General features: G+C 40.4%; 1 protein-coding gene across 8 annotated transcripts in view; it reads right to left on the bottom strand.

Annotated features, from left to right (window-relative positions):
- myt1lb (myelin transcription factor 1-like, b) overlaps positions 1–22,033 on the bottom strand; it is a 598,322-nt gene that overhangs the window by 38,281 nt on the left and 538,008 nt on the right. For all 8 annotated transcript variants that reach the window (XM_061895654.1, XM_061895661.1, XM_061895656.1 and 5 more), the window contains 2 exons: positions 20,458–20,618; positions 7,297–7,574 (listed from right to left, as the gene is read on the bottom strand). In XM_061895654.1, the coding sequence (XP_061751638.1) occupies positions 7,297–7,574; positions 20,458–20,618 (439 nt within the window). The remainder of the gene's footprint in view (positions 1–7,296; positions 7,575–20,457; positions 20,619–22,033) is intronic.

The raw sequence follows: 22,033 nt of genomic DNA, 5'->3' as shown, positions 1-22,033 counted from the left end.
TTAATGTATTGATTCATGTTTCCATTTCTCTCATTCATGTTTCCTCCAAAATTCCAATTTGTAAGCAGCTTAAATATTAGTTTTTTTGTGTACTGGTCATGTATCCATATAATAAAAAAAACAATAGCATTTCTTGTTGAGGATTCAAGTATAATTCAAATGAAAACATGCTCATGATAAGAACAGTTATAAACACATAAAATCTTTCAATGCAGCAAACAGCGTATTTGTTTTGAATATTTTAAATGTTGTCATGTGGGCCATTCCACCTATTGGGTGCTATTGACATAGCCAGGAAATAAAATGTATAGTGGCACAATGAAAATAACTGTAAAATAAATGTAATTATTAAGTAAAGTGTCTAGCACATTGATCTGATTAGATTGCATAATAATAAATCAAATTGATCAAACTCAACTCATGAATTCTCTAATCAACTTAAACTACCTTGGACACTAGGAAAAAATAATGTTCTGTGTATCCCCACTTCCTAAAATTAGACTTGAAAATTAGATATGTTAATTTTAATCCTTTAGAAATTATATTTATATTTATTTTTTTCATGTGTTTTACTCCTTGTACAAACTATACTCTATAATCTAAACATAGGGGACGGCGTGGCAAAGTTGGTAGAGTGGCTGTGCCAGCAATCTGACGGTTATTGGTTCAATCCCCAACTTCTACCATCCTAGTCACGTCCGTTGTGTCCTTGGGCAAGACACTTCACCCTTGCTCCTGATGGGTCCTGGTGAGCGCCTTGCATGGCAGCTCCCGCCGTCAATGTGTGAATGTGTGTGTGAATGGGTGAATGTGGAAATACTGGCAAAGCGCTTTGGGCTCCTTAAAAAGGGGTAGAAAAGGGCTATACAAGTACAACCCATTTACCGTAATACAAATTTAGTTAAATTCCTTTTCACTTAGCCCTGGTATGCTAACACATTTACAACATTCCACAAGTTACATGGTCCACAAGAAGCTGCGTCCTAAAAGTAAGTTTACAATAATTTTTTCTGTTGATCTAAGTAAAGCCGTGATGGCGTTACCTTAAACGTCCTCAACAACATGTCATCGCCGGCCTTTACACCTGCGTGCCGGCCGGACGCATGCATCTCACTGCTTTTATCGTCACACGTACGAGATTGCAAGGCATATAGCCAACAGCCACACAGGTTACACTGAAGGTTGTGATATCAACAACTTTAACACTCTTACTAATATGCGCCACACTGTGAACCCACACCAAACAAAAATTACAAACACATTTCGGGAGAACATCTTCACAGTAACACAACATAAATGCAACATAACAATTACCCAGAATCCCAAGCATTTATGACTATTCCAGGCTATATTATACACCACTGCGCCCCCAACCCTGCCCACCTATACCTCCCCTTCTCCTCCTCCTCATATCCGCTGCGCGCAAAGTTCAAACAACAAGGTAAAGTTGATTTTTTTTTGCATTCCTAAGCTTTGTAGCGAGCCGGCTGTTAAAGTTAAGGAGTTTTGTGATATCAAACTGTGAGTGCACCACCACGTTAATGACAGTCTGTGTGCGTGTCGGTAAGCAGCTGAAAACGAGGAAAGTTCAGCCAGATGTTGTGCTTTTGGCTTTGTTGTAAAATAAAAAGTTGATCCATCACCCTTTTGTAATGTTTGTCACTGTATAGTGCTTCGTATTGTGTATAGATTTTTCGTAAAATATGGAGATTTGTCGACGCTGCAACCCATTATTTATGTTTATATTGTTTTTTTACGGATACATTGGCTCCAGTGTATAAACATTTCTATTTACAAACCCTGGTCAAAAACCAATTAAGAGGTTTGTTTGTATTTCATGTAAAGTATTTTGGATATTTCTCAGCTAAAACCTAAAGGTGGCAGGCTTGTACAAAAATAAGCCTGAGAAGGTCCAATATATAACTAAAATGTATTATGAGGGAGAAATGTAAGCTTATTTTACGAATGTTACAGCAAGAAAATGGCACAGATTGGATGGAATGGCCCATGTGATACATCACTGACATTCAAATACATATTTTTAAATGAAGGCAATGCATCACTGCTGTAAGTCAGCTGAGCGATAAAGAACGACGACTAAAACGACGAGGAAGCAAGAATAGATTAGTGTATGTGTGAAAGTGCCTTGATGCTCAGAGAGGAGAACGTTTGCCAGGAGCAGAGGTGCTGAGATGAAAGAGGATGAGGAATAGAGAAGGGGGGGGTAGGGGGTGGGGGTGGGGGCAAGCCCTGTGAAGTCTCCTGTCTTCCCTTCCTGCCCCGGAAGCATTGTGCCTGTCTCGCCCCAACGTAGGGCAGACAATGAAATGATTTAGGAAGTCCTGACTGCTTCAGGCGTTTGTTCCTGCCAACTTTATTTTGTTCTACTTTTCTTTGGAAGAACGTCACTTCCCTCTTCTCCTTCTTTGCACTGCATCCCGCTCTCACTCCCTCAATTCTGCACTGTGCAGGAACCGCCGACATAAGAAAAAAAGAAGAAAAAACCCTCCATCGCTCTTTTTCTTTGTTATAAATTCCATCACAGGCTGTGCCATCAACATTAGCAACAAGCCAGCATGAGTCTGCTGCTGTTCGCTCACTCCCCTCCTTTTTTGCGCCTCCATTTTCCCGCTCAGCATCTTGATGTAGATCACTGATTTTCAACCACTGTGCCGCGGCACACTAGTGTGTCTTGAGATACAGTCTGGTGTGCGGTGGGAAATCTTATAATTTCCTATTTGGGTTAAAAAACAGGGCAGCACGGTGAAACAGGGGTTAGTGCGTCTGCCTCACAATACGAAGGTCCTGAGGAGCCCTGGCTTCAATCCCAGGCTCGGGATCGTTCTGTGTGGAGTTTGCATGTTCTCCCCATGACTGCGTGGGTTCCCTCCGGGTACTCCGGCTTCCTCCCACCTCCAATGACATGCACCGGGGTTAGGTTGATTGGCAACACTAAATTGGCCCTAGTGTGTGAATGTGAGTGTGAATGTTGTCTGTCTATCTGTGTTGGCCCTGCGATGAGGTAGCGACTTGTCCAGGGTGTACACCGCCTTCCGCCCGATTGTAACTGAGATAGACACCAGCGCCATCCGCGACCCCAAAGGGAATAAGCGGTAGAAAATGGATGGATGGATGGATGGGTTGAAAAACAGTAATTATAGTCTGCAAATTATGTTATTGTTAAGTGTCTAGAGCTCAGCAGAGTAACCATGTAATACCCTTTCTTATCAGTAGGTGGCAGGAGGTAGCTAATTGCTTTGTAAATGTCGGAAACAGCGGGAGGCAGTGTGCAGGTAGAAAGGTGTCTGAGGCCTAAACCAGTTATAAAGAAGGGACAGATCCTACTTCCTCAGGAGGATAGGATCCTTCAACGTCTGTACAAAGATGTTGAAGATGTTCTACAAGTCGGTGGTGGCGAGCGCTTTCTTGTATGCCGTAGTTTGCTGGGGCAGCGGGCTGAGAGCGAGGGACGCAAACAGACTGGACAAGTTGGTAGAGAAGGCCAGAAACGTGGTGGGAGTGGAGCTGGGCTCTCTGGGGGTGGTGTCAGAGAGGAGAAGTCTAGTAAAATTCCTAGCAATATTATGGACAACACCTCCCACCCACTACACTCGGACCTTGCGGAGAGAATGAGCACGTTCAGTGGAAGGCTCAGACTCCCAAAATGCAACACGGAACGACACAGGATGTCCTTCATACCGACAGCCATCAGACTGTATAATGCATATGTTCCTTCTTGACTGCACTTAATGTAGAATACATTTATATAATTCATATATTATATATTGCATATATAATATATGTCATATATTATTTATTATTATTATTGTTTATTGTGAGCGTACTGTGGTGCTGAATTTCCCCCAGGGATCAATAAAGTACTTTCTATTCTATCTCTATTCTATTCTATCCAAACAAAAGGTGGATGCCGCTAAGAAAAGGCATCGAAGCTTAGGGAAGGCTATGCAGAACGAAACTAAAGCTGAACTGGCTACAAAGTAAACGAAAACAGAATGCTGGACGACAGCAAAGACTTACAGTGGAGCAAAGACGGCGTCCACAATGTACATCCAAACATGACTTGACAATCAACAATGTCCCCACAAAGAAGATCATTAAAGAGTCTTGATTGCTAAAACAAAGTAGATGCGGGACGTATCGCTCAAAGGAAGACATGAAACTGCTAAAGGAAAAAAAAGCAAAAAAAGAGAAAAAGACACCAAAATGGGAGCGCAAGACAAGGACTAAAACACTACACAGGAAAACAGCAAAAAACTCCAAATAAGTCACGGCGTGATGCATGGTTGGTTATAGTTTAAAGTCATATCCAACAATTGCGACAACGACTTTTTACTGTTAACTGAGTTTCGTTTTTTAATGATTTCTGCTGGTGGTGTGCCTGCAGATTTTTGCAACGCAAAAAATGTACTTTGACTCAAAAAAGGTTGAAAAACACTGGTGTAGATAATACAGGAACAGCATCACCTTATCTCCTCAGAAATGACACACTGGGCTCATGCCGTGTCAAGCGATGCTTCGTCCTGCTCCTATCTGATTCCTGCAGACTGGAAATAAACCTGCCCTGCTGAGCCCCGAGTGTGAGACGCAGCATTGTATCTTTGATGGAAAGTGTGTGTGTGTGTGTGTGTCTATCTGGACTGTATAAGTGAAGTCTCCCTATCTTTGTCAGGTTTCTCAGTCAGTACTTGTCTAATGACAGAAACATAGAGATTATCTATTGCTGGACACGACTGTGATTACTATACGAAGCTGGAGCAAATCCTCATATCAGTAGACATTTTTCACCTCCCTTCAGAATCTCATCTGATTTCTTGAATTACTCCACAGTAGTATAACATCATGCAGGTGGTAATGACTCAACCCAGGGGGCGTAGTTTAGACCAGTGGTTCTCAAATGGGGGTACGCGTACCCCTGGGTGTACTCAAAGGTATGCCAAGGGGTACGGGAGATTTTTTTTTTAACATTCTAAAAATAGCAACAATTCACAAATCCTTTATACATATATTTATTGAATAATACTTCAACAAAATATGAATGTAAGTTCATAAACTGTGAAAAGAAATGCAACAATGCATTATTCAGTGTTGACAGCTAGATTTTTTGTGGACATGTTCCATAAATATTGATGTTAAAGATTTCTTTTTTTGTGAAGAAATGTTTAGAATTAAGTTCCTGAATCCAGATGGATCTCTATTACAATCCCCAAAGAGGGCACTTTAAGTTGATGATTACTTTTATGTGTAGAAATCTTTATTTATAATTGAATAACTTGTTTAATTGGGGACAGTATAGCTTGGTTGGTAGAGCAGCCGTGTCAGCAACTTGAGGGTTGCAGGTTCGATCCCGGCTTCCGCCATCCTAGTCAATGCCGTTGTGTCCTTGGACAAGACACTTTACCCACCTGCTCCCAGTGCCACCCACACTGTTTAATTGTAACTTAGATATTGGGTTTCACTATGTAAGGCGCTTTGAGTCACTTGAGGAAAAATTTTCAACAAGTTTTTAATATTTGTATATCTATTTTCTAAATAGTTCAAGAAAGACCAATACAAATGAGCAATATTTTGCACTGTTTTACAATTGAATAAATCAGAAATTGATGACATAGTGCTTTATTTTACTTCTTTATCTCTTTTTTTCCAACCAAAAATGCTTTGCTCTGATTAGGGGGTACTTGAATTAAACAGTCTTCACAGGGGGTACATCACTGAAAAAAGGTTGAGACCACTGGTTTAGACCATGTGACCAATGACAGCAGGAGTCGGAAGTCCGCCTACATCATATCAATCAATCAATCAATCAATCAATGTTTATTTATATAACCCTAAATCACAAATATCTCAAATGACCGTACAAACCACTACGACTATGACATCCTCGGTAGGGCCCACATAAGGGCAAGGAGAACTCACACCCAGCGGGACGCCAGTGACAATGAATACTATGAGAACCTTGGAGAGGACCTCATATGTGGACATGCACCTGGGGATAGGTTGATTGGCAACACTAAATCGGCCCTAGTGTGTGAATGTGAGTGTGAATGTTGTCTGTCTATCTGTGTTGGCCCTGCGATGAGGTGGTGACTTGTCCAGGGTGTACCCCGCCTCCCGCCCGATTGTAGCTGAGATAGGCGCCAGGGCCCCCCGCGACCCCAAAAGGGAATAAACAGTGGAAATGGATGGATGGATGTCTATTGTTGGTGCTGGGTTTTATCAAATACATTTCCCCCAAAAATGGGACTTATACTACAGTGTGACTTATATATGTTTTTTTCCGTCTTTATTATGCATTCTTGGCAGGTGCGACTTATACCCCGGATCCACTTATACTCTGAAAAATACGGTAAGTATTCACAACCTTTGCTCATTACTTTGTTGATGCAGTTTTGGCAGCAATTACAGCCTCAAGTATTTTGGAATATGATGCCACAAGCTTGGCACACCTATCTTTGGGCAGTTTTGCCCATTCCTCTTTGCAGCACCTCTCAAGCTCCATCCGGTTGGATGGGAAGTGTTGGTTTTCATTCCAAACATCTCTGTACATTACTGCATTCATATTTCCCTCTATCCTGACTAGTCTCTCGGTTCCTGCTGCTGAAAACCATCCCCACAGCATGATGCTGCCACCACCATGCTTCACTGTAGGGATGGTATTGGCTTGGTGATGAGAGGTTCCTGGTTTCCTCCAAACATGACCCTTGGCATTCACACCAAATAGTTAAATCTTTGTCTCATGAGACCACAGAATTCAGTTTCTCATGGTCTGAGAGTCTTTCTGGTGCATTTTGGCAAACTTTTTTACTAAGAAATGGTTTCCGTCTGGCAACTCTACCTACAGGCCTGATTGGTGGATTGCTGCAGAGATGGTTGTCCTTCTGGAAAGTTCTCCTCTATCCACAGAGGAATGATGTAGCTCCGACAGAGTGACCATCGGCTTCTTGATCGCCTCCTTGACTAGACTACGATGAATGCAGCAATGTACAGGGACATCCTGGATGACAACCCACGCTTCCCACCCAACCTCCCGACTGGCCTGTTAATGCCTCCAGGTCCCCTGGGAGGAGCAGGACAAAGTAGCTGAGCAAAGGGAAGTCTGGGTTTTTCTGCTTAGGCTGCTGTCGTGACCCGACTTCAGATAAGCGGAAGACGATGGATGAATGGACTAAAAAAATCATGATATTATATTTTATCCTATGTTTTTGGTGTAGGGGGCAATTTTACTATAAGAAGTTTGAACCAAGTCATGGACTATTCTCATATTGTTTTGCCTCCTACCTGTGAGCACAGATCCTGGGGCTTGCCGCCCATTCCGTGGGGCATCTCTCGACAGCGCGTGGACAAGTTGAGGATGGCTGTGGCGGCCATGTGTGCGGCTTCCATGTCGTGGCTGTAGTCAAAGCTGCTCTTACTGCAGGTGCTACTGGCACTGCTGCCTCCACCTCCTCCCATACCCCCTCCTCCAACTCCACAACTCCGGCTGCTGCTGCTACTGCTGGGAGCGTAGGTGCTGGTGGTGCTGCTGGCCGAGCTGGAGTTCTTGCAGTAACGCTTGGCTGCAGGACACATTGCACGAAAAACACCAGTTAATTATATTTCATATATAACATTGTAAAAGTATTGAGAAACATTTCGCTTGAATACAAAACGTTGGTACCTGGAATTATTTGTCTTATTTTAGCTGTAAAAGTGTACAATACAATATACAGTATATGCTTATTGGCAGGCTTGTCCTTGACAGTTTTTGGTCTATGGCTTAGTTTTTCCTCTGCATTTGTCTTTAGTTCCTGTCAGCACTCTTATTTTGGTTCTGTTTCCTGTTTGTCTCCCTGAGTGCTGTACCCCTCAGCTGTGGTTGATTGGCACCTGGCCACACCTGGTGTCAATCAGCCAGCCACTTTTTAAGACCTTTTTTCTCCTCCAGTCAGGGCTGGATTATTGTCGTGTCGTGTCGTGTCGTGTCAATGTCATTTCTACTTGTCGTTCCTACTGGTCGTGTCATTGCAGCGTAGCGGTTTGTAGCTGACTGTTTTTTGTTCCCTGCTTCCAGTTTGTTTGTTCATAGCCAAATTTGTTATCTGCCTTGTGCGCGCCTTTTTTAGTACCCTTTTGTTTGTTCTTGTTCGAGTATTTTAATTAAATCATGTTTTCCTATTCAATGCCTACCTCCTTCTCTGCGTCTTGGGGTTTGTCAACAACAAACTTTGACACTTATGTAGGTTAATTTGTGTATTATACTGAAGTGTTACTGACTTTTTTGCTTTTAATTTTTGTGAACAGAATTATTTTTTACTTCTAATTATGCTGACAATTGTAATTTCGAAATTTGTGAGCCAAAACCATGTGTTTAAAAATTCAATTTGTTAAAATCTAATATGAATTAATGATAAAACATTAAGATAATGTCCCATAAAATGTGGCTTTTCAGCAGAACTTTGTTGGAAAAAGCTTGCTCTCGCATCTCTCTCCGTCACATTTGTTCTGCCTGCTCTATAATCAGACCCCGCCCACCAATTATTGTCTCCTTGGAGCATCTTGGACATAGTTCCTATCACTAAAAAGCTCTGACTTAAACAATAAATTCAAGACTCACTTTGGTGTATTTTAAAAAAAGAATTGAGAAACCTGCCAAGTGTTTTGTGTGCAAATTATATATATGTATTTTTTTGCTAATCAATTTTTATTTTATTTTATTTTAATTTTTATTAAAAATTATTATTGGTATTATCACTATCATTGATGTTTTTATTATGTTTTGTTTTTTCTTATTTTTGGTAATGTATTTGTATGTCTTCTCAATTGCCTTGTAAAATTTTATTGAAACTGTTGTAATGGGTTGGAATTGGATTAGTTCTATTTCAATTTATTACAAAACCCAAAACCAGTGAAGTTGGGTAATTCGTAAATATAACCAGAATACAATGATTTGCAAATCCTTTTCAACCTATATTCAATTGAATAGACTACAAAGACAAGATACTTAACGTTTGAACTGGAAAACTTTGTTATATCATTTAGATTTTGATGCCTGCAACATGTTTCAAAAAAGCTGGCACAATTGGCAAAAAAGACTGAGAAAGTTTAGGAATGCTCATAAAACACTTATTTGGAACATCCCACAGGTGAACAGGCTAATTGGGATGAGGTGGGTGCCATAATTGGGTATAACAGCAGCTACCATGAAATGCTCAGTCATTCACAAACTTTAAGTTTATACTGTATGTAATGTAGTAAGTCGCACATTCATAATAGCATGCATTATTTGTGTATTTTGGTCCTTGTCAGCATTTTAAAAACTATTTCCTACAACAACAACAACAACTACTAATAATCAAGGCAGACTTTGTGAGAGCCAACAACTACTACTTTGAGACAAATGATGATCCAGAAGCAACAATTTTTGAGCCTGAATATACGGAGAATGAGCTTCATTTTAGAAGCTGAGTGATAAGCAGATTTAGTAAGTATCACTGTTGCTAAGTGCTAAGCAAGAAATACCAACTTTGAACATAGTAAAACAATCACTCACTGTACAATGTCTGCACTTGTTAGGATACCGACTGATAGGGTGTTTATATTTTTCCGTTCAGATTAGAATTAATCAAAATCCTCAGACAGGCAGAAACAAAAGGTGAGTACAAACTAGTTCCTTTCATGTATTTTGCGCGATATTCAGGTCTAAGTTGACTGTCAAAGCCGACCAGCTTCTTAGTTTATGGCCACAATATTCTACTATACAAGCGAGAGGCATGATTTAAAATCTAGAATTAACGCTTCATAACTCAGCAGCTCAGTATGTCAATAGCTGCATAAGCTAGTTACCTTCCTTAATCCGGCGGCGCTAAAAGTAGTTCCTCTGCGGTAGCACTTATTATAACAATATCGAAAATATTTGGTTAATATGCAGGTTTGACATGTAAATGGAGTATTGTTGGTGGTTTTGGGATGTTTTCCTGGAGGGCTTTATGCAATAGATTACTTCCATTAGCCACCTGAAATTTAAGATTATTTACAAATTAGAATACAAGAAAAAACACATATATGTTGGCTTACATAGAGATTGTGAATGATAGGCAAAATTTTTAAAAAACTGCAGTTCCCCTTTAACATTATAACATGTTTGATGCATGGCAATCAGATGAGATGCCTTTTTCTATTAATGTGCATAATGGTATTAAATTCAAGTGTAATAATGCTTTCTTTCCCTGACAGATAATTTCAAATGATTCAGAATGAAAGTACGTAAATAAAAGTCTGCAATACTCTTTGCGATGCTAACATTAATGTGGATACTTGAGTGAAAAAAAAAAGTAATTTAAAAGCTTACATTAACGCTTAATGCACAAATTCAGCTCGACTTAAGGCCTACTGAAATGAGATTTTCTTATTTAAACGGGGATAGCAGGTCCATTCTATGTGTCATACTTGATCATATCGCGATATTGCCATATTTTTGCTGAGAGGATTTAGTAGAGAACATCAACGATAAAGTTCACAACTTTCGGTGTTAAGAGAAAAGCCCTGCCTCTACCGGAAGTCGCAGACGATGACGTCACAAGTGTGGGGGCTCCTCACATATTCACATTGTTTTTAATGGGAGACTCCAACAAAAAGTGCTATTCAGACCGAGAAAACAACAATTTCCCCATTAATTTGAGCGAGGATGAAAGATTCGTGTTTGAGGATATTGATAGCGACGTACTAGAAAAAAAAACAAAAAAACACGATTGCATTGGGACGGATTCCGATGTTTTTAGACACATTTACTAGGATAATTCTGGGAAATCCCTTATCTTTCTAATGTGTTGCTAGTGTTTTAGTGAGTTTAACAGTACCCGATAGTCGGAAGGGTCTGTCCACGGGTGTCTTGACGCCAATGTCTCAGGGGAGTCGACGTCAGCTATGGACGGCACAAGCTCAGCTTTTCTCCGGTAAGAAGCGACTTTTTAACCACAATTTTCTTACCGAAACCTGCTGGTTGACATGTAGTCGGGATCCATGTTCACTTGACCGCGCTCTGATCCATAATAAAGTTTCACCTCCAGGAATTTTAAACAAGGAATCACCGTGTGTTTTTGTGGCTAAAGGCTAAAGCTTCCCAACTCCATCTTTCTACTTTGACTTCTCCAATATTAATTGAACAAATTGCAAAAGATTCAGCAACACAGATCTCCAAAATACTGTGTAATCATGCGGTTAAAGTAGACGACTTTTAACTGTGTGTGCGCAGCGCTCATACTTCCTAAAAACCCGTAATGTCTTGCGTAGACGTCATCATTACACAACGTTTTCAAGACGAAACCCCCGGGAAATTTAAAATTGCAATTTAGTAAACTAAACCGGCCGTATTGGCATGTGTTGCAATGTTAATATTTCATTATTGATATATAAACTATCAGACTGCGTGGTGGGTAGTAGTGGGTTTCAGTAGGCCTTTAAGTAGAAAATGCCCTGCTTGAAGTTATTAAAAATGTATTTCATATAAAACAAGGATGCCAACCTTCCTCAAGCTTGTTTGGATTGTCCTTCTAAATATTGTGCTCAAGAGGAAACTTGCATTAGCGACTGTTGGATCAGGAATAAAACAGCCTGATTACCAGGTTGTCATCCAAATCGAACAGACAAAAGTGATATCTGAGCACAGACAAGAGGATAGTAACGTGGTAACTGTACAGCAGCTTGGTAGTGGCCTTGGAAGAAAACAACCTTGCCACATTATGGTTGTCTCTTAGCTTTCCATCTTTTGATCAAAACACTTTAATTTCTGTTCTCTGGTGAAGTCGTGCCAATTTCAACAATTCAAGATTTCATTTTGCATAAAAAAACTCTACTTTTGACCAATGTGTTAGCAGGCAGGCTGGGGATGGGTACCTTTCATATTTGAATGGTTGGGGTACCAACTCTCTGTACCTGGGATTTGATACCGATACTCGATGGTACCAATTTTCGGTACTTTTATATGTGTTCATGAGCCATCTATCCATCCATCTTCTCTGCTTATCTAAGGTCGGGTCGTGGGGGAAGCAGCCCAAGCACATAAGCCCAGACTTCCCTCTCCTCAGCCACTTTGTTCAGTTCCCCCTGGGGGATCCAGAGGCGTTCCCAGGCCAGCTGGGAGACGTCATCCCCCTTTTTGTGTCCTGGGTCTTCCGCGTAGCCTCCTACCGGCCGTACATGCCCAAAACACCTGTTTTAGGGGCATCCTGATCAGATGCCCGGACTACCTCATCTGGCTCCTCTCAATGTATATGAGCAGCGAATTCATTCTGAGCTCCTCCCGAATGACAGAGCTTCTCACCATATCTTTAAGGGAGAGCCCAACCACCCGGCGGAGGAAACTCATTTCAACCACCTGTACCCGTGATCTGGTAGAGGAGTTTGAGTGTCCCAATGATCCTAGGAGCTATGTCGTCCCGGGGCTTCTATGCCCCCTGGTGTGGTTTCCCAACGTAAACTAGGCCTAGGTTTTGGGACCAGACACATAGAAGTTTGAAGATCTATATGAAAAAACTAAATCCAGGACTAAGAGTTTTCTCGCCCAGATGGGGGGCAGCGGGGACCCCTTCTAGAGCCAGGCTAGCTGGGAGATGTCATCACCCGTTTTGTGTCCTGGGTCTTCCGCGTAGCCTCCTACCGGCCGGGCATGCCTTAATCACCTGTTTTAGGGGCATCCTGACCAGATGCTCGGACTACCTCATCTGGCTCCTCTCGATGTAGAAGAACAGTGATTTCATTCTGAGCTCCTCCCGGATGACAAAACTTCTCACCATATCTTTATTGAGAGCCCCACCACCCGGCGGAGGAAACTCATTTCAACCACCTGTACCCGTGATCTGGTAGAGGGGTTTGAGTGTCCCAATGGTCCTAGGAGCTGTGTCGTCCTGGGGCTTCTATGCCCCCTGATGTGGTCTCCCAACGTAAACTAGGCCTAGGTTTTTGGACCAAACACATAGAAGTTTGAAGACTTATATGAAAAAACTAAATCCAGGACTAAGAGTTCTCTCGCCCAGATGGGGGGCAGCGGGGACCCCTTCTAGAGCTAGGCCAGCTGGGAGATGTCATCACCTGTTTTGTGTCCTGGGTCTTCCGCGTAGCCTTCTACCGGCCGGGCATGCCCTAATCACCTGTTTTAGGGGCATCCTGACCAGATGCCCAAACTACCTCATCTAACTCCTCTCGATGTAGATGAACTCCTCCCGATTGACAGAGCTTCTCACCATATCTTTTAGGGAGAGCCCAACCACCCGGTGGAGGAAACTAATTTTGACCGCTTGTACCCGTGATCTGGTAGAGGAGTTTGTTTGTCCCAATGATCCTAGGAGCTATGTCGTCCTGGGGCTTCTATGCCCCCTGGCAGGGTCTCCCAACGTAAACTAGGCCTAGGTGGGAAAACAGACACATTGCAGTTTGAAGACCTTTACGAAAAAGTCAGCGTGACCCCCCTTTAGAGCCAGGCCTGGAGGTGGGGCACGATGGTGGGCCTGTCCCCATGGAGCCCAGCTAGAAGAGGCAACGTGGGCCCCCCCCCCTCAAATGGGCCCACCTCATTTGAGTAGGGAGAATAGAAGTCGGGGAAAAAGTGGGTTGGGCGGCAGCCGAAGACATGGCCCTTGGCGAACCTCTTGGGACGTGGAATGTCACCTCGCGGGGGCTGAAGGAGCCTGAGCAAGTGTGTGAAGAGGAGAAGTTCCGACTGGATCTTGTCTGACTCACTTCGACGCAAAGCAAGGACTCTGGAACCAGTCCTCTTGAGAGGGGCTGAACTCTCTTCCACTCAGGCGTTGCATGCAGTGAGAGGAGATGGGCAGGGTTGGCAATACTTGTTCACCCGTGCCTCAGAGCCTGCACTGCAAAAAGTGAAATCTAAGTAAAATGTAATATCTCATATAAGGGTGATATTTGCTTATTTTCTGTCTGATAAAATGAATTATTCTCCCTATGCAGATTTTATGTTAGTGTTTTACTTGTTTTAAGGGTTTTGGTCCTGATTGAGCTCAGTAAGATATTACAGCTTGTTGCTGATATTTTATGACCTATAATGAGTAAAACATGCTTGAAACTAGAATATCAACTGTTGCAAAGCTGTGTCATTAACACTCACAAGTACACAACTGCTTTTTTAAAGTAATAATTTCTTACTTCAAGCATGAAAAAAAAATATCATGATGCCGAGTGCATATCATTAGGTCAAGATAATGGCACTAACATTTACTTAATTTAAAAATATTTTTCAATATATTGAGCAAAATGTCTCTTTTTTTTCTACCAAGAAAAGTGCACTTGTTATTAGTGAGAATATACTAATTTTAAGGTATTTCTGGGTCCTTTGAGGTTGGCTAATTTTTACTTGTTTTGGAAATTCTTGACCAGCCAAATTTTGTTGTGTATTGGTAGATAATTTTGTTTAGTTCAAATAAAATACCCCTAATTTTGGTATTTTTTTTTTTTTGTTTTTGAACACTGAATTTTTGCAGTGTGTACGTTGGAGTTTAACCCGGTGGACGAAAGGGTAGCTTCCCTCCGCCTCCGTGTGGTGGGACGGGTGCTGACTGTTGTTTGTGCTAATGCATCAAACAGCATTTGTTCATGTGTCAATTAATGTACATTTGTTTAATAATAGCATCTCTTTCTGTATTTTAACATTTAACAGTGAGCTTACTATGATATCTGGGCTGTGTAGTTGTAGTTTTCTTACATTTCTGAATATCAGTGCAAGTAGTAGACACTGCATGGCAGTAGTGGAAAGGTAACGATGTGTTGCCTAATCAGGAAATTGTCTTTACCATTAAGCTAAATATGACAGTCTAGTCTAATGTTGATACCTAAAAAGTGTTTAAACTGTAAGTATTGTACTTATTACACACCAGTTGATTGATTTTAACTTGCATCTTATGGTATTTTTTGGACTATAAGCTTTTGTCCAAACTTTGAACCTTGCAGTTTATTCAAAGGTGCGGCTAATCAATTGATTTTTCATCGCTTACGGCTAAATTATGGATTGAATGAAGCAAAGAAATCAAACAATGTACTAAAATCATCAACTTTAAGAAACTGTTCAAAAACTCAAATTGTTTACAAAAGTACAAGGAAGAAGAACCCTGATAGACACCTTGAACCTTAGTAATATCGGGTAAAATTATATTGATCTCATACAGGATGAATTGTTGCGATCCGCTGCTCGTATCTACACATATTAGTTATTTTTCCTTTCTGGTATCACTCTCCGTCAAGTGACTGTTTATTTCCTGTTTAGCCTGTCACCATGGTAACTCATCAGTCCACCTGCCAATCCCGGTCCACACACACCTGTTTTGTCTAATCACCCTCCTATTTAAGACAGCCTCTTTGTTCATTTCTTCCTGGGTTCATAAATTGCTCTCATGCAACAAGTGACGACTGCTACTTTTTCTACTTTTATTCTCGCCAGCTCTCACGCTATGCCACTTGATTATTCCAGTTTTCATACTGATGATTTGTTTTCTCGTTTGTGCTTTCATGCCAAGTTTAGTTTTCTGTTTGTATTTCCTAGTTTTCATACTAGCGTTTTTGGTTTGCCTTTTTATTAGCTCCAGCATTTCTGTTCAGAGCTCTCTTTTTGTTAAATAATATTTTAAGATCCTACCTTTTGTTGTGTTCACGTCATCGCATCCACGGAGGGACAAACCCGGCATTACCATGCCCACCAGTCCTCACATGAATAAAGATATTGGTTTAATTTCTGTTTTGTTAGCCGTTTAATTGTCGTGTTGGAGGCACTGTTTGGAAACAATTAAGGTCTGTAAATTACAATTTACAAAATAGATTTATATAAATGTCCCATTTCTCAACGTACTGGTAAATACCTACAAATTATAGTCTGGAAAATACAATTCACTACCAAATTTGGAGGTGTTGAAATCGCCATGTAAAATTGTTAATGCCAATCAGTCGGGCTGTGAATTTCTGGACACCACATGATTCCATTTGATTTGATTCGATTCTTGGGGGTAAAGATTTGGTTCAGAATCGATTCTCAAATCAAAACAATTTTCGATTCCAAATCTATACTTTTATAATAACATTGGATGCCAGTTCAATGATTAACTACATTCCTCCATAAAATAGATAAATAGCTCGGAAAATGTTTTATATTAGTTAAAAGAAAACTGGTTTTGTTTAATAAAATGCTTCCTAAACATTTAATAAAGTCAAATACAAATAAGGCAACAAGAGAAGTATTCAACGTGTCTCTTTTGTCAAGAAAATCTGTTATGATGTATATATATTTTTATAAATCAATTAAGAATCGTTACAAATAAAAATCGCTATTAATCTCAAAATCTATTTTTTGACACTCCTACTAATCAGTAGAACGTTTTTGACAAAGTTAATGTCAATTAACATCGAGCTTGCGCATTTAGGAAATGTGGACCCTCACTTTATGTTCTAGTGTTTTCTATTTGTTGGCATGGAAAATTGTAAAATTGGCTACTCTGAGTGCTGCTTGAGAGATTGTTTCTCCTGTCAAGCGTTTGAGCCGATGCCTTCTGCGTCTGCAGCCGGACGTAACAACGTCACCAAAACAAAAGGTATTGAATTATATTACCGTTTATTTTTTACACATCCAATTTGGTACCCCTGCAGGAATTACGATATAGGGATGTGAACATACCGTACACACTTGGTTATAGGTTTCAATTTCCATACACATGGCTCACATGTCATTTGTTTTTATTTGCGCCCATTTCAATTCAATTCACCCTGGCACCATTGCGATCAGTAAACCCTGTTCGTGTTCCATTGCAGGTTGAGTGGGCGGGATGGCGATAGCTGCATTAGCTACAGAAATATGGTGATGCAATTGCAAGCAACATAGTGTACACTTGTCAATTAATTGAATTTGCTGACAATATCAATAAAGCTGGAAACACATTAAAAGCTAATAATTAAAGTGTTTACACAATACTGACCGACTGAGACACACTTTGAGTTTGGTCTAGTCATTGCTATTCTGCTTAAGTCCTGTCGTGCAAATATAAACTGTTGCCAAAACAAGATTACTTTTTTGCTGTTTGTGATCTTGTTATGCTTATGTTCATAAGAACCCTTTTGAAAAAACACAACATGCATGTATTAATATTAGAGGTTAGCAAGCTGCTAATAAAAATTATGAAGAACAAAGTACAGGTAAAAAATATGTATTTTTTTTAATACATAGTTTATTCACTTTTAAGAAGCTTAAAAGGAAAAGGGTTTTGGGATATTTAGTGACTTCTATTTTTGGAATTTTGATCACTGTCCACAATCTTTATGTGCGCAGGAACACGCGTCTTTTCCTTTTCCGTGCGTTGTAAATAGTGAAAAACTCCCGGTAGGAAGCGGCTAACATTACAGGTAATTGAGATTGATCTATTCCGCCAATAAAGCGCTCTACAAACACAGGAAAAAATTCTTGATTTACATGTTGTGATCTTCATATGAACCAAGCTATTACTGGTATTTTGACACGTGACTTCTTTTTTTTATTTTTAGTTTTTTAAAATGTATTTATTTATTTATTTTTGGTCATGAAAAGGAAGTTTTTCTGGGTTGGTGCACTAATTGTAAGTGTATCTTGTGTTTTTTATGTTGATTTAATACAAAATAAAAATAAAATACAATTTTTTTTTTTTTTTTTTTTTTTCAATTAATTAAAAATTCTTCTGTGGCCCGGTACCAATCGGCCCGGTGGTTGGGGACCACTGGTGTACACAATCTTGGAAATAAGAGCTAAAAGGCGCTGTCCACGCATGTGGCCACTTAGCCTTTACATACCTCTCGAAAACTCTGAAGAAACGTTTAACCGTTTTGAGATTTGAACGATTCGTACAGCCGAAAACAACACAAGCATAGGGCATTTTTTCTTCGAGAAAGGCTACATGGCACCTCGTACCCATTGAGAACAGAGCATATTTAACGGGACGGGCGTGAGCTGGACCTTAGGTCAGTAAAATGCAAGCAATAGCAACATTGTTATTGTAGCAGCTAATATTAACTATATTTCTGGCGTCATGACACCTTACAAAACTGCTTCTCCAACCACTAGCGAGCAGCCAGCTATTAAATCACTTCAGCTACTAGTAACGTTGGTTAAAATAAAGAAGAACGAGCTTGAGCTGCTTCCTTATTGCTTTTGATACTAGATCTTAAAGGCCTACTGAAACCCACTACTACCGACCATGCAGTCTTTATATATAAATGATGAAATCTTAACATTGCAACACAAGCCAATACGGCTGGGTTAGTTTACTAAAGTGCAATTTTAAATTTTGCGCCGAAAAATCCTTCTGAAAACGTCTTGGCATGATGACGCCTGCGCATGACGTCACGAATTGTAGAGGACATTTTGTGCCAGCATTGTGCCCAGCTATTAAGTCGTATGTTTTCATCGCAAAATTCCACAGTATTCTGGACATCTGTGCTGGTTAATCTTTTGCAATTTGTTCAATGAACAATGGAGACATCAAAGAAGAAAGCTGTAGGTGGGAAGTGGTGTATTGCGGCTGGCTTTAGCAACACGAACACAGGTGGTGTTTCATTGTTTACATTCCAGAAAGATGACAGTCAAGGTTGGATTGGACCACACACACAAAGTACAGTGTATTTTGCAGCGATCATTTTTACCATTCTGTATTCTGAAGGCGATCTATGTTGTGTGCTATTCCAGCATCAATATCAGCAGCGTCCTCCTGACCGTCACCGTCAGCGTCAGGTTCAAAGCGGTATGGCTCTATCCCTTGTTAGGGTTGGGCCTGGCTGAATGGTCCTGCCACCCCCACGGCTGCCACAGCGCCTCTCACAGCATCTTCCGTATCTGAATCGCTCCCACTGCCCTCTAGTCTTTTTATTTAATTTATTCACATTTTTTTTCTGGTCCTTCACTCTCACTTTCCTCATCTACGAATCTTTCATCCTCGCTCAAATTAATGGGGAAATCGTCGCTTTCTCGGTCTGAATGGCTCTCGCTGCTGGTGGCCATCATTGTAAACAATGTTCAGATGTGAGGAGCTCCACAACCAGTGACATCACGCGCATATCGTCTGCTACTTCCGGTACAGGCAAGGCTTTTTTATCAGCACCAAAATTTGCAAACTTTATCGTCGATGTTCTCTACAAAGTCCTTTCAGCAAAAATATGGCAATATCATGAAATGATCAAGTATGACACATAGAATGGACCTGCTATCCCCGTTTAAAAAAGAAAATCGTATTTCAGTAGGCCTTTAATAATGACTCTCACCTGTGTAATGGAAGGCTGTGGCACCAAGACAAGAAGTTGATCAACTTTGAAAATCTACACGCTACCAACTTGATAATATACGGCTCTCAACAAATTATGGCAGCTCACAGAGCGCATATGTGCTGAAAAATACAACCATCACATCAGTCGACATCCCAGCGAGAAGGGACATTGTAAATCACTGTTTTATGTTCCTGTCTGAAAGATGTAGCAAAAATGCAACATGATAACGTTCCAAAGCGCTCACAAAGTCTGACATCACCTGTAGCAACGTGCTCTGAATGTTGCTGTGTTGATGGAAAGAAGTCACAGTTGCTCTTATATTGCTGGGTATTGTGGCCAAACAGCTCAATTTTTGTTTCATCAGACATCACATGGACAAAGATAAGACCTTCTGGAGGAAATTTCTGTGGTCAGATTAAACAAAAATTTAGCTGTTTGGCCACAATAGCAGCAATATGTTTGGAGGAATAAGGTAAGGCCTTTAATCCCAGGAACACCAAACCTACTATCAAGCATGGTGGTCGTGGTGGTGGCTTGTTTTGCTGCCAATGGAACTGGTGCTTTACAGAGAGTAAATGGGAAATTCTTCAGGACACCTAAAAGCGTCAGCCCGGAGGTTGGGTCTTGGGCGCAGTTGGGTGTTTCAACAGGACAATGACCCCAAACACACGTCAAAAGTGGTAAAGGAACAGCTAAATCAGGCTAGAATTAAGGTTTTAGAATGGCCTTCCCAAAGTCCTGATTTAAATGTGTGGACAATGCTGAAGAAACAAGCCCATGTCAGAAAACCAAATCATTTAGCTGAACTGCACCAATTTCGTAAAGAGGAGTTGTCAAAAATTCAACCAGAAGCTTGTGGATGGCTACCAAAAGCGCCTTTTTGCAGTGAAACTTGCCAAGGGACATGTAACAAAATATTACCATTGCTGTATGTATACTTTTGACCCAGCAGATTTGGTCACATTTTCAGTAAACTCATAATAAATTCATAAAAGAACCAAACTTCATGAATGTTTTTTGTGACCAACAAGTCTTTGCTCCAATCACTCTATCACAAAAAAAATAAGAGTTGTAGAAATTTTCGGAAACTCAAGACAGCCATGACATGTAAACTTTTGACCACGACTGTAGTTCCATCGCTAGTTTAATAGATACAGAAACATTTGCAGATAATGTTACCGTCAAATCCTTTAGGGGAGGAATCCCTTTGCCCGTGAACTTTGGGTGCGATAGCCCGTTTGCCGTACACATGGTGGTTGTTGGTGTTCTCGAAGGCGCTGTAGTCGAAGCTGGTCTTGGAGTACTTCTCCAGCTCCTTGGCCAGGTTGGATCGAGGCGTGCTGGTGGAGACATTGTTCTTGTGACCATACTGAGGATAGTCCAGTTGTTTGACAAAGCACATAGGCCTGGAAAATAAACGACGAGGGGGTGGAAGTTGGACCGAGCCACTGAACATTGCCCGAGGGAGGGGAAGGAAATTTGGCTTAAAGCGGGCAGACTTGAAGGAAAGCGCAAACTGTTGGCAATAGTCCAAGGCTGAAATATGGAGGCGGATGCTGGAAAATTGAGTGCTGTTTTGGGGACAGGATATTCTATTTTTCTTATCTCGCTTTAAAACAAAGCCGTGATAATGTTTCATCATTTGATATTCTTATATATGTAGCCTCAAACCATAACAAGGAATAGATGAAGTGTACCTTCTTTTCCTGTTTATGTTGAGTCAGATTTAAATATGAAATGTGCGATTAACTGTGACATCGCAGCATTTTCATTATTTACTTCAAACTCACACAAACACACGCACACAAACAAATCGGTGCCGCAATGTGATAAATGTGACTGTGATTGTGTTACGATGATAAAGACATTTGTCTTCAATAGTAGGAGACAAATGCGTTCTCTTGCAAGTATCCACTAGAGAACATTTACATAAAACATAAAAGACTTCAACAGCTTTAAGAAATGCGATGGAGGGAAACGAACAAAACATTCAGACATGTAAATTCAACTAACATGAGGCATCCCTCATATTATCGTAGGTCCATCTCAGAACATGCCTCAAACTAATCATCTAATGCAAAGGTGTCAAACTCATTTTAGAAGGGGGTCCGCATGGAGAAAAATCTACTCCCAAGTGGGCCGGACTGGTAAAATCACGGCACGATAACTTAAAAAGAAAGACAACTTCAGATTGTTTTCTTTGTTTGAAAATAGAAGAAGCACATTCTGAAAATGTACAAATCCTAATTTTGTGGGGGTTATTTACACTTACATGTTGCGGTTAATTCTACGCTATCTTTTTTTTTTTTTCTTTATTTATACTTTCTGAATGATTTATATGATAATATTGTATTTATTTTTCAATTGCCGTTTTGGCGTCTATGCTCTGTTATCTGTATGGATCAGGGGTGTCAAACTCATTTTAGATGGGGGGCCACATGGAGAAAAATCTACTCACAAGTGGACCGGACTGGTAAAATCACGGCACGATAACTTAAAAATAAAGACAACTTCAGATTGTTTTCTTTGTTTAAAAATAGAATAAGCACATTCTGAAAATGTACAAATCATAATATTGTTTTGTTTTTTTACACTTACATGTTTGTGTTATATTTTTATTTGTTGTCATTATACTTTCTGAATAAATTATGTGATAATGTTCATCAGTCAACTCATTGGTGTTAATTTTCAATCAATCAAAATAAAAAATAATATCAAAATCTAATTATAGCAGGCCCTGCAATGAGATGGCGAC

Source organism: Nerophis ophidion, linkage group LG03 (assembly GCF_033978795.1).
Source record: "Nerophis ophidion isolate RoL-2023_Sa linkage group LG03, RoL_Noph_v1.0, whole genome shotgun sequence".
Lineage (NCBI taxonomy): Eukaryota > Metazoa > Chordata > Actinopteri > Syngnathiformes > Syngnathidae > Nerophis > Nerophis ophidion.
Note: the sequence above shows the minus strand (reverse complement) of the source record. Positions and strands in the feature narration are given on the sequence as shown.